This window comes from Empidonax traillii, unplaced genomic scaffold (genome assembly GCF_003031625.1).
Source record: "Empidonax traillii isolate 1590-97213 ecotype Southwest subspecies unplaced genomic scaffold, ASM303162v1 scaffold135:size1941959, whole genome shotgun sequence".
Lineage (NCBI taxonomy): Eukaryota > Metazoa > Chordata > Aves > Passeriformes > Tyrannidae > Empidonax > Empidonax traillii.
Genome location: NW_020955328.1, coordinates 156,309 through 169,170, shown reverse-complemented (window position 1 = coordinate 169,170; position 12,862 = coordinate 156,309). Strand labels below are relative to the sequence as shown.

The 12,862-nt window shown below is 43.3% G+C and overlaps 2 protein-coding genes across 2 annotated transcripts; one reads left to right on the top strand and one right to left on the bottom strand.

The window, feature by feature from the left end:
- Positions 1-7,424: 7,424 nt before the first annotated feature.
- MED31 (mediator complex subunit 31) lies at positions 7,425-9,640 on the top strand. Its single transcript, XM_027883772.1, has 4 exons — positions 7,425-7,503; positions 7,764-7,841; positions 8,437-8,533; positions 9,263-9,640. Exons 1-4 carry the CDS (start codon positions 7,494-7,496, stop codon positions 9,453-9,455), a joined length of 378 nt encoding a protein of 125 aa, XP_027739573.1. The 5' UTR covers positions 7,425-7,493; the 3' UTR covers positions 9,456-9,640.
- Positions 9,641-10,633: 993 nt separating this feature from the next.
- Positions 10,634-12,781, bottom strand: TXNDC17 (thioredoxin domain containing 17). The gene is made up of 4 exons (XM_027883773.1): positions 12,586-12,781; positions 11,886-11,967; positions 11,537-11,612; positions 10,634-10,919 (listed from the first exon to the last, which is right to left on the bottom strand). Exons 1-4 carry the CDS (start codon positions 12,725-12,727, stop codon positions 10,851-10,853), a joined length of 369 nt encoding a protein of 122 aa, XP_027739574.1. The 5' UTR covers positions 12,728-12,781; the 3' UTR covers positions 10,634-10,850.
- Between the last annotated feature and the right edge of the window lie 81 nt (positions 12,782-12,862).

Sequence of the window (12,862 nt, the reverse complement as noted above, 5' to 3'; positions counted from 1 at the left end):
TCAAAAAAATGCACCCTTAGTGCCCCAAAGAACACGGGAGGATCCTCGGTTTGGGCTATGTCAGGGCAGGTTATTCAGCCAGCCCAAGTGAGCAAACAGTTCCCATTTTCCCATCCTTGGACAGAGTGGGATTTCTCGTGGTCAGTGGGTCTGTCAGCTGGCCAGCTGGCAGTGCCACCTCTAAGGAGCTAAATTAATGCTTTCCTATTTTCAGTTCACTCTCTATTGATCCTTGGTTTGTCCTTTCTTCTCTCAAAATACCAAGTTGCTAAAGCTGTTTCTGCAACTGCTGAATGTCCCAAACCTGCAGCGTTGTGATCTGAGCTGCTGTCACATGGGGCTCCTTCTCAGTCATGTACCTTTGTGCAGACTTGTTCCCACAGTGTGACAGTGAGAGTGATCACGTAATTGTGAATGAGCTCACGAATGAGCAAACTACAGGAAAACATAAAAAAGGAAGACAAAGGTATTTCCTACCCATGTGCTGCACATCTAGATCTGTGAAATGGAGAGGAAAAACCTTTCAGTATTTTCTATATGATCTAGAAATCTGCAAGCTGAAAAAGGGTTCAGGTTGCTTGGTGTCATCCACTGAACTCCAAGCAGCAGGTGGTTCATTCCAACTGAGTTCTGATCTCAGTGGAACTCAAGTCTTTAGTTATTCAGCCTTTGTTTTCAAGCTCAGGTGTGTTACCACTTGAAAGAGCAATAACCTGGTTGTAGCCAAAACCAACATTTGCTGACAAAGCTGGAGTTGGACAGTTGGTACAAATCAACCCAGAAAAAACCCACATCACTGAATCAGTCCTAGCCAAAATCCAGCAGCGGTTCCTTGACACAGCACCTCTTCCTTTTTAGTAATGACATATTTTTTCCCAAAAAAATGTCTTTGCTAAATATAGAAAGAAGTGGGTAGTAATGAATCCTGAGCACTTGGATCAAGTGAGAGAGTTTTCACAATGTTTTCTAGTGTGGGTGAGTAAACGTGTGACTTTAGTCAGGGCTCAGTCTGATTGTGCCACTGAGAGCTCTCCAACATTTTGTGCCTTGTACCACAACTCCACCAGACTGCTGCCAGACACTTGCTGGGCTCAGCATTTGTCTGCATGGTTTAATAGCAGGGTGCTGGTTCTTCTCTGTCCAGAAGAATCATCCCAGTGGCATCTCTTCTGCCTCACATCAGACCTTCCCCTTTGCGTTTCTTTGCTGGCCCCTGTGTGAAGGGTCTGTGGCACAGGGAGGCCCCTGGCTTGCACTGTAGACTGTCTGTTTGACAGAGGAATTCTGAGGGAAGTGCAACTCTCAACAATGCGAGCACAGATTAAAGGCAGGCATACCGTGCTGCTCTGAGGTGAACAGAGACTGCTTAATACAACCTTTGGTAGCTCTTTAAAAACAGAGCTGACTATACTGGCGCTATTTTTTGCCATTTAGGTTTTTCTGGAGCACTAAATCAATAGTTGTCCATTCATTATCGTGTAAATGTAGGTTTACGTCTAGGACTGTAGATTCTGGCCATTAGAAAGCAACTGTTTCTTTCATGAGAGTAAAGGTGTTATCCTTCTCCAGTATACTTCAGTGTTTTATTTGCCCACAAGAAATTACTTGCCAGTCTTACTTGGCATATGGAATTTCAATAAGTTTTCGTAAGCTGTTTCAGGTGAGAGTGTGAGCCTCATTACAGTGTTCCTAAAACATTTCTTTTTATAGACAAGCCATTTTCTTGAAGGAACTGAACATTCCAGATACTAAGTCTAGTTTGTTGTAGTTTCCTTTGTGAGCTATTCTTTGTGAACAATAATGTGGGTTGGGTCTTAGCAAATATTTTAGAAAGCCAATTGAAGATCAAATTTCCACCAGAAACAAAGTGAACAAAATCTTTCAGTTAATGAATGATTATTTCTGGAGGAAGTTTCTATTTTACTTCAATATTTTGCCTTGGTTACACAGTCAGAAAGCAGAAACTTGGGGTTTTTTTATTTTTTTTGGGCACAGCCTAAGCATAGTTATCCTTCAGCTGGGAAAACAGAATTTCCTCTGAAAAGAGATGGGGCTGAGGGGAACGGGGCAGGGAGGGGGGAGCAAAACACAGGACACTTTAGGACACTCTACCTCCTTTTTGAATAACAAATAATGGGGGGAAATCAACATAAACTTTCCTGGGAGCATCCTCCAGAAACACAAAATTATCTCATCCTGCCTCATTTCAGAGCTCATCTTTGTCTGTTTTCATTCATATCTTTCTGCAGATGTAAGTCTGATCCATACAGAGCAAATCTATGTCACCCAAGGATACCTAAAATACACAGTTAAAGTCACCCTTCTGGGGGCTTATATTGGGGAATAACTTCAGCCTTGTTTGAAGAGTGGTCAGATAAATAAATCAGATCAGTGGTCAGATAAATTAATGTTTGGGGGGTGATCTTGGCCTAGCTCCTTATTTTGTTTATTTGTTGGTTTTATTTTGGGGTGACTTAAATTGATGATGACCAAGACTTTGGGCCTTAATTAGGTGCAGGTGTCCTTCATGAAACACCTGTCAGATCTTTCCCAATTTATAAGTTTCCCCACAGCAGCATCTTTTTGTGGGGGGTTATTTCATTTATTGCTTTGTGTTTGGCTTTATCTGTCAGTAGATTGGGGGCTGCACAATAAATTAAAGTCATGGAGATGGTCAGGATTCTCTCTTCTGAGAAACATTTAAGGAATGGAAATTACAACAGGTAAGTGCTTTTGGTTTTTGTTGTTGGTGGTGGTTTGTTTATTTCTTTCTTTGTTGTTGTTAAGGTTTTATTCCCACAGTAGTTTGATTCCACTTACCAGCAAGAGTCAAAAGATCAGGAAAATGACTCTGATAAACACTGAGAGGCATGAATGCCTGTTCTTATTGACAACGTGCTGATGAGATCTCCCAGTTAATATGCTTTACAAGCCTGTGCAGCTGGGTCTTCTTGGTGAACAGAAAACTGCCACAGTATCAGAGCCTCCTGCAGAGGAAGTGCTGGGGCTGTTGCAGTAAAGCTTGGTCAGAAAGAGCCTGTAATAGTGGACTCTCAAAATCTCCTTACTCGGAGATTAACCAAACATATGTGTGAAAAGGAGACTGCTGCGCTAGTGCTTGCTCCTGCAATTCCTGCCCTTTGCAGGTTGCAGCAAGAAGTTTTAGGATTAAAGCCTGTTTTGACTATTCTTCCAGAACTGGGAATATATTTCAGGAATACTGCTGTTCAAAGCTTGGGCTTGGGACAACAGGAAAAATTGTTGCTGAACAGCTATGGCACCCTGCAGGTAATTTGCAGAGCAGCTGCCATGAGTGTGCTGTGATTTAGGGCAGAGCTTGGCAGTGTTTTTTTTTATCTTCCTCTCTTTTCCAAAATACTAAAACAAGCCTTTCTGTACAAGGAATGGAGATGATGTTGGCATTCCCAGCAAAAGAAACACTGGTATCCTCGAATATTGTTCCTGGCAAAATGGCCTAGGAAAAGGAGTAGATTGAAAAACCAAACGGCTTTCCTCACTGAGCAAGAAAAACTGCAAACAAATATATTAGCAATTGTAATATATGGGCAAGGCAACAAGAGAGCTAGAGGAAACCACCCCAGAGGAACTGGTTTTGTGACAATTAATCTCAAAATACTTCAATTAAAACTTTAAAAGTGTGCTTTATACTGTTGTGTACTTACTCATAAGCTCCAGGTTACTTCATGTTACATAAGTTTGTGTTAGACATAATTCCAGCACACTCTACTGAGGGTCTGGCATTTAAAGGTTACTTGCCTTACCACAAGAGGTATATTTAGGTTGGCTCCCAAAGGAATTCGGCACTTTTGTTTGCCCAAATTCTGTATAATCTTGCTCTAAGACCTGGCAGGTTGACTAGTGTGCTGCTAAAGAGAGGGTTTATATTCTTGCTAAATATTGATGTAGGCATCCGTGAAACTGTAACTATTTGTGCACCACCTTTGCAGTGACCAAGAATTAAAGTTATTTTCATCCTTAGTGGGTGAGGTTGTGGGTGACTGTACAGAATATTTAGTTTTACTTGCCAGCAGGAAGGAATCTTACTAATCATATTTCTATTATTGGAACCCACACCTTTTCAATTCTCTTCTTTATAAAAGTGACTGTAGTGCTGGTCTTTGTGAGCATACCTATTAGTTTCAGCACCAAATAAACTATTTCTTACTTGCTGGACACAGTCTAAATGTATTATAAAAAAAGGGGGATGCATTTTTCATTAATTCCACACTCATGCCAGTGATTCCCTTTGTTTTATACCTAATTCTTTCTGGTGTTTTCCCTTCACCCTGCTGCTCAGTGTCCCCCGTAGAAGAGCTTAAAAATGAAACAGGGTAGAAAGTGGCTCAAGCTATGACGTTATTGAAGTAGTATTTGAAAAATTGCATAACAGTAGTGCTAATCCAAAATATAATGAGAATAAGTGAAATTATTCCTATCTCTAAACATTATAGAATAGATAACACTTTATTGTTCTGCAAGCTTGTCCATGTATTTTGGACTTGGGAAGTTTTACATTCCTTCAATACTGGGAATTAGTTGTTTCTAGCCTGTTTGGCATTCAGTGGGTTAAGAGTTCCTTCAGATCAAGCCCCATATGTATCCTGGCTCCCTGCATAATTCTTCCCTTAGAGCACCTTAGGAAGGGCTCCCAACAGCAGCAATACCTGGGGTCAATGCATATTGCTCCTGGCAAATGGCTGACTTCAAATTCACCTGCTGTCCAGGTATGCTATAGAAGCCTGATGTATTTTTAACCAACTTATTAATAAAAACATAAAATGCTTTCTGGCACTCAACATTTAATTTTGAATTTATCTTTGAATTCTAATGGCTTTCTGAATCTAGAGGAGTACCATAGTCACAGAAGTACCTCTGCCGGTGTCTGCAATAAGCCAGTCTCTTTACACCATTTCACCCAATTTGCAGCTCCCCTGGATGGTGTTTGGCATTTGCAAATTAAGGTGGTTCCACCACAACCGTCACTGGCTGGCTTTTGAAATGCACGTTACCTGCTGGTTCCTTGATCTCAGAAAAGAGAACTCAGTGGAGAGTTAAGCCTTTAATTAAGTATGTTCTGACAATTGTTTTAGTCACTGAAAACTATGATCTTGTTTCTATTGACTTACAATTATAGCATTGGAGTAAAAAAATTGCAGACTTCATGCTGGCTTGTTATAAATATAACATAATGCATACTCTGCTCTCTGTTATTTAACCATATTTGAAGCAGGAGGCTCTCCAGTGTACAGGAGTCCATCTTGCATTCTATGGGTAAAATCCTGTCACATGTTGCCCGTGTCAATACCAGTTTGTATTCTATTCCAAAGCAGTGGGTATATGGGTGAACAAAAGGGGATGTCTTGGGTCTCACACACTGAGAGTAAAACACTGCACTGCTTCATCCCACTTGATCAGTTTTCAGTGATGAAATTGCTGGACTTTTTTTTTCTCTCTGGTGCAAATGCACTGCACTGTGGTAACCCAAATAAACCTTTTGCAGCATCTCACTTCCTCTGTGTACACTTTGAAGGTCTAACAACACGATAGACAACATTATTGTCTCCTGTGTCTCATGGAGCCTTGGTGCCTTCAAGTCCCAGAAGTGGCTCCATTTAAGGGCTGTGTCTCTAAGCCAGTTCTAATGAGTTAAGTTATACCTGTTGTCATAAACCATCCCCTTTCTGGGCAGGCAACAGCAGCAATGACAGTCTGGTCCCTATGAAAGGAGAAACTGAGGCAGCGATATCATCCTGGTTACACAATAATATGACACATTTGTGGCTCACAGTCATATGTTAACAATTATACCCTGAAAGTTTGACTCATCTGACAGGAAAAAAATAAAAAAAATTTAAAACTTTTCCTTGAGAAAATTCTAGTTAGTATATTACAATCCTGACTTTCAATTTTGTTCTTAGTTTTGATGGACAAGAATTGAGATGTTTGACTTAACTCTGGCAAACCTACATAGTAGTTTATTCGTGTGACCAATCCTTTTTTAAGATTCTCTCCTCTGAAGTCAGTCTTGGGAGAGAAATCACATTCCAGAATAGCAGTGCAGACACGTGGGATCTATTTGATCTCTGCTTTTAGCCTGAAGTCTGTATTTAGTGGGGAGTGACTTGTTATGTTTTGATATAGTAATAGTAGTATTCCACAACCACTAAAATGTCTAAAAAAGCAACCATATTTTATTACAAAAAACTATGCATAGATCCTTTTTAGATGGTTTTTGTGATCCAATTCCCAGAGGAAAAAATCATACTGCATAAGAAAAGACAGTATTATAGGTAATTGCTAACTCTAAAGCTCAAAATAGTTCAACAAATGAAAAGAGAAAATAATTTAAAAGTAAAAAGGGGAGAAATGAGACAGGTACACCTGTAGAGACTGCTTCCCACTAATGGAGCATTTGTTTTTTAATGATTTTACTCTGAGAGAGTTGTGTTTTAATTAATGAAGAATTAAGTGCAGAGGCTGACACAATCTCCTTGCCTGACTGTAAAGTCACTATGAAAAACAAAACAAAGCCCAAAGCTCAAAACTTTTTGCCCAATATGCAAAAAGAAAATAATAAATCAAAACAGCTTAATATTTTAGGGTTGAGTCTTTCCACTACCTTCTGCTCTGGAAGTGATCAACAGTGACTGGTATATTACAAAGCTAAGATGAATGTTCTGCAAATGCAAACACAAGTTCCTTCTCTCTTTATCCTTCCCAGCGTAAGGTTTATCTGGGGGGAAAAAAGGCCTAGAACACTGACCCTAGAGCCACCTTCTGATGGCTCTGGGACTGACCAGCCTCTCTGGCACACAGACAAAACGCGGCCCTTGTTCCTATTCAGGAACAGGTGTGGGAACTGCGATTCTCGGGGCAAAGCGAATGATGTAAAACCGAACGTTGGTCGTTTAAAATCGGTTTGTTACCAGTACACTGGTTTGTACTGTGATTTCTGAGTTCTTCGGGGTTTGCCGTGAGCTGCGGCAGAGCACGAGAAGGAAGGAATTTGTACAGTGGCATATTCAGTGTGGGTTTTATTAGGACATAGTGGGATCTCTGAACAGATACGCGATGCCCGGCTGCTGCAACCCGGCCGGACCTGCTCCCTCACCCGCGGAAAGGAGGGGACGGCTGTCTCTTGTGCTCAGCTTCCAGTTCTTGAGGTTTCTGTGCGATATCGGTACGAGGGAATCGCTCGCTCCGAGCAGCGTGCGGGGAACTGCGGGCACTCGTGTTTGGGGAAACCCAACACCTAAGGGGCACTTATCCAAGGGGGACCGAAACAGCGCACAGCACCGATGCTGCCCCCGAAAGGCTGGGAACCGGAAGGGACGTTCTCCCGGGCACCGCCCCTGCAGCGGGACCCGCCCCGGCCCGGCGTTGCTGGGCAACCGCCCCCGCGCTCCCGGCGTGCTCCTCGCCGGGCCTGTGGCCGGGGGTGCCGACCGCCATCTCGTGCGCGCGGCCCGGACATGGACGCAGGTGCGGGGCCGGGACGGGGCCACTCTCGAGGCCTTCCGGGCTCTCGGAGCGCCGGCTGTGCTGGGACCACGCAGGTCGATCGCTCGCGGCCCGGGAGAGGCCGCACGGGCGCTGGGGCCGCTCTGAGCCCGCAGCCCCGGAAGGCCCCGCACGGTCCTGCCCCCGGCCAGGGCCGGGTTTGTCCCGGTTGAAGCCCCGACCCCGATTACTTTCAAGTCTGTTGTGTGGGTCCAGTTCTTACTGTTTTTCTCTTGTATCAGATGATACAGGAAATCGACTTCGATTCCAGCTGGAGTTGGAGTTTGTTCAATGTCTGGCAAATCCAAACTACCTCAACTGTGAGTACTTGAATACCAGGACCCTGAGGTTAATATAGTTTAATGGTATTTAATATTCCTAGTAATGTTAAACAGGGAGAGAGGGCTAAACAAAGAAAAGGGAGTGGGTCTTTCACAGAATAAAGGTAGTCTGTAAATAATTTGTCTGTTTAACAAGTGGATTTTTTTTTAATGCGAAGTCTTACTTGCTGAAATGCAAAAGACCCCATCTATTTGGTGGAGAAAAAATAAGTTTAGGTCTGTTATTAAGCAGTAATGTTAACAGCATTCCTTTATCCACAAAAAGAATATTACTATCCTGAATGATTTCAGGTAGTATACTTAACTTCCTGCTAATTTTGATGCTACAGTCAAAAATTTCCTGTTTCAAAAAGCTGTTCCATTGTATGAAAGATGCAAACCTAGAGAGGTGAGAGTAATTTATTATTTTGTCGGCATAAAAATCTTACTTTTCCCTGTGGATTTTTTATTTGTTCAATATAAATTGTAAAAATTAAATTGCATTGATAAAATTTTTACTCTGTGAATAGGTATTCATGTGTGCAGATTTTTTTCACCCATGTATAACTGACAATTCCTTGTCATTTTATTTCAGTTCTTGCACAAAGAGGCTACTTCAAAGACAAAGCTTTTGTAAATTATCTTAAATATTTACTTTATTGGAAAGAACCTGAATACGCAAAATACCTGAAGTAAGTGATAAAATCCCTTAGGTTTCTGCATTTTCATGGTTTGGCATTGACCTCCTGTTATGTACTGTACAGCAGCATGTCAGGGTTTGGTTTCTGCCTGTAACCTTCCCTTTGGCCTCCCTGATGGGGTTATAAGCAGCATAGATTCTCCTCTTTCCAACAGTCCGAATGTAGCAGGAATGGGAAAAATTATAAAACTTGTATCTCATGAGTTGTGTGCGGAATCTTCCTTTACAGCCTTTATCTGCACTTTCCATTGATTTAAAGCTGTTAAACATTAGGGTACTACTTCAGTTAGGCCCCTTAAGTGCATTTTAAGATTAATTTTGCATTGTTGATGCTTACATGAGAAAAAGGATGACTTTGTGTTTTTGCAAATGTGCAAATTCCTTCCATTTTTGAGAAAATGTTTTTTATTGTGTTCTTTTAAACGGGCTCTGAAAACAGGTGTTGAATTGTTATGGATTTGCTGTATCAAACTGAGCCATTGGGGAAGCTTCTCTAAGCAAGCAGGAATGTGCATTTGTAAACTTGTCTGGCCTTGTTTCATGGCCTGATGCTGCAGTTACCAAGGCAGTCTGTGGAACATGTGCAGGCTGAAGGGGTTTCGCACTTGGGTAAAGCACATACATGACAAAACTAAAGTAATGACCTTCAGAAGTACTGGAGACTCCAGATTTAGTGTCCCTTGTAAAAAGCTGTATTAATGCGTGTTTATTTTTAATCCAGGTATCCTCAGTGTTTGCACATGTTAGAGCTGCTCCAGTATGAACATTTCCGCAAAGAGCTGGTCAATGCCCAGTGTGCCAAATTTATTGATGAGCAACAGATCCTCCACTGGCAGCACTATTCCCGGAAAAGGATGCGCCTCCAGCAGGCACTGGCTGAGCAGCAGCAGCAAAATAACACCTCTGTAAAATGAAAAGCACGTGGAGTAGTGATGATAAGGTGTACTTAGTATCAGTGAACTATTTACGGGAGAGGAATGAACCCTTGTGTAGTTTTGGCTCTGGATGTGTCTCCCTTTAATATGGATTTATCAAATGACTAGGGTAGTTTTTGTTTCGTCAGCTCCTTTAGAGACTAATAAACACCTAATGCGATTTATTAGGTAGCATGGACAGTTTTGTAATAGCTTTACTTACATTGTTACTGATTTCTCTTGATTTTGTAAACAAAACTCGTTACTTACTTGTTACTTACTGATAAAAGTATCTACAAAAAGTGTAGCTCCAAAGGCTGTCCCTAGGAGGCCTTTTCTCTGGAGAATAGTGATGTGTCTTAGTGTGACTGCTACTTAGAGCTGTGGGACACGCAAAAGTGCAGTGATGATATTCTACAAAATCCAAGTGGGGGGGGGTTTCCTTGAAACCAAGCTGAGCTATTACCTGTTGTTTCTGTTTTCCTGGCAGTCACTACTGCTGGGAGTTTGGAAGGGTTTTCCTTACAGCATATTGTACAGATAGAGGTCAATGTACAGGATAGGTAGTGGAGCAGAGATAAGTGCCGATAAACTCTGCAGATACAGAAGGAAACAGGCTGTAGCTCTGCTCTATTAAATTCAGCTTCCTTGAATCTTGGCCTCTGCCCCTGCAGCAGTGGCTGGTCTGGGGCCTCTTTACAGTCCGTGTAGTGAGAACAATGTGTGTAGGAAACATGTGTTGCTGCATGGAGTATTGGAGAAGCACTTGCTGTTTATTCCTGCATGTTTTTTATTGTAAGAACGCAGCTCTTGGCAGCTGCCAGAGTTTTAATTTTTGTATTTTAGATTGTATTTTGATGCATTCGTGTTGTATTTCCTGTCCTTGTAGGAGCAGGTGCTCCCAACTGTCAACCATTAACATGTGATCAGTGACATTGTCCGCCTTCACCTTATCACACTTGGACTGAACAGAGAAGCCATTAAACATCTTTGGCATTGAAAATTTATCATACCAGCCTCAGTAGCTATGTGGTCAGATTTAGGAGGTATAAGGAGGTTTTCCTGTTTTTCCCCCTTCCCCCTTACTCACTTTGACAAATGTAATTTGGCAGTTACTATTCAGTAAGTGCAGGCTGCTCTCAGTTTCTAACGTGAGCTCAAATCCTTTGAAAAGAGGCTGTTTAGAAACTCAAGTTTATTTCAACATGAAGGGAAAGATACAGCTTTTTGTTTTAAGACTTCAGTGTAAGGTTTGGACCCAGAATTTAATAACACTTCTCTTGACTAGTCTGAAGTAATTAACCATGAAAGTTTTAACAAAGGTCAGTGGTTCCTTGAAAGGACACTGCAGTAGTTGAGATTACCATCTTCATCAATGATTGGCTAATGAGGGATTTAGTCTTCAGTAAACAACATCCGCACAAGCTCTGCTTTAAAACATTCTTCTTCAACCAGCTTCTGAGGCTGAAAGAGAAGCTGACAAGTTTTAGGGGCAATTCAAAAACCTGTTGTAGCCCAGAGCCAACTGCACACTGATATTAGCCACAGCCAGCAACTGTTGTCCTGGGGAGGGGAGTAAATGGAGGTGAAACAAGTCAAGTAAGAATAACTGAAACATTCCTCGGGATTTTCTGACCTTGGAAGAGGCATTTCTAAGAAAGTAATTGCTAATTTAATTAACGTGTACAAGTTAAAACTCGATCTGCAGTCTGAATGTACTGCACATAACTTGTTTCACGTAATTCAGCGTTCAGATTTTTCAAATGCTGAGGAGCTGTGAGTGAAGAAGGTTAACAGTATGTAGCTAAGAATTTTCTCAACCCCTCAAGCACTACAAGCCAAGTGTACATATTCCCTCTACTGCATGAATATTAGAGACAACATTACAGCATGAGCAGAGTGGTTCTCTCTTGAGGACCTGTTTGAGGCAGGAGGACTGCATGGCAGGGGCTGTTCTGAATGTTCTGCTCTCCTTGAACAAGAGAGAGTTCTTGGAGAACTAATTCATTTACAACCATAAAGCTCCTGCCATGTCCCCATCTCAGAGCCTGTAGATCCAGAACATACAACAAATCACTTACTGTTCCATATTTAAGTAGGGTAGGCACTCCTGTTAGTTTCAGATTCCTCCTGAATTCATTGTTGGGGTCTTTCCAGCTGTTCAGAAAGAAGGGATTAAGCACAGCTTGTAGAGGGGCATATTGAAGTTAAAATTCCTTCAAAAGGACGATTCAAAGGCCTTTGCCTCATGCCTCCCCAACCCACTTCTCAGAACAAGCATGCAGTTCACATTAGAGGTGGTGAAGACCTCCAAAAAGGATTGATTCCTTACAGAAAAGGGCAGTCCAATCATTTTTTTCAGTGGGTTAGTTAACCACCAGTCCACTGATGGCCAAGTTATCCCAATTGCTGGCATTTAAAGTTACTTACTAGGCTCTATCTCCTACGAGGCAGTAGATGAAAACCGACTCATCAGGCAGGTTATGAAGTTCGTTCCTCACAACTGGTTCAGCTAGAGAATAATTTATAAAATCTATTAGTAATTAATACTTGTACTGTGCTACAGAATCACATGGATTTACTTGGACCAGCAATGCTGCTAATTAATATTTGGTCTGCTTCAGTTGCGGATCTCTTTCATTTCACCTGGCTATCCACAAGCTTTGCAGTTTATTACATGCTTAACGTTCAGGGGATTGGTCTTGGGAGTAATGACCAATTTCTGCGTTAACAAGGAAGAAAAACACTCATTTCGTAAGGCAGCTCTACACGTACGACCCAGGCAGTTCAGTGCGATGGTTTCCGACAACTGCTTCACCTGCTGCTGCCGGACACCGCCGGGGAGGGCACTGCTGCGCCTCGACACGAACAGCAGAGGTGAATTACCTGCCCGCGGACTGTTGGGTTTGCTGGGCCGTGAACCAGCCTCCGAACGGCCCGGGCCGGCCCATGCTCGCTGTGGGTAACGAACGGGGCACGGCCCGTTCGGTTCGCCAGGGGAAACCGCGGCTGGAGCTTAGCACCGTCACCGGGATTGGGGCTGCTGTGCCCGCCCGGGTTGTTCCTGGAGGGCTGCCGGGGCCGACACAGCCCGTGCCTCGGGCGGGGCGCTCTCCCCCGCGGGCCTCACCTGTCACGCAGTCAGGGCACCAGCTCCTGCCCTCGGCGTCCTTGTCGCCGCAGAAGAGCGCGAAGATGGGCCGGCCGTGGTAGCCCTGCGCCGTCCGTACGAACTCGTCGTACCCGCGGACCTGCGTCTCCTCCCAGCCCATGGCGGCGGCAGCTCCGCCCGGCCCAGCCCGCGCGGCCGCCGTAGCTGCACGCGCTCCCGGCGGCCCCTGCGGCAGCGGCGGGACCGGGTTCGAACGGCGCCCGGCGGGTCTCGGCGCGGCACGGGTCGCCCTGCC

Excerpts from the sequence above, each read along its gene's own strand:
- TXNDC17 (XM_027883773.1), bottom strand. The coding sequence starts at position 12,727 with ATGGGCTGGGAGGAGACGCAGGTCCGCGGGTACGACGAGTTCGTACGG. Across the intron at positions 11,968-12,585 it reads GTGCCCTGACTGCGTGACAG|CTGAACCAGTTGTGAGGAAC; the intron begins GTGAGGCCCGCG and ends ATTATTCTCTAG. Across the intron at positions 10,920-11,536 it reads CCCTACTTAAATATGGAACA|CCTCAGAAGCTGGTTGAAGA; the intron begins GTAAGTGATTTG and ends CTTCTCTTTCAG.
- MED31 (XM_027883772.1), top strand. Across the intron at positions 7,842-8,436 it reads AAATCCAAACTACCTCAACT|TTCTTGCACAAAGAGGCTAC; the intron begins GTGAGTACTTGA and ends ATTTTATTTCAG. Across the intron at positions 8,534-9,262 it reads GAATACGCAAAATACCTGAA|GTATCCTCAGTGTTTGCACA; the intron begins GTAAGTGATAAA and ends TTTTTAATCCAG.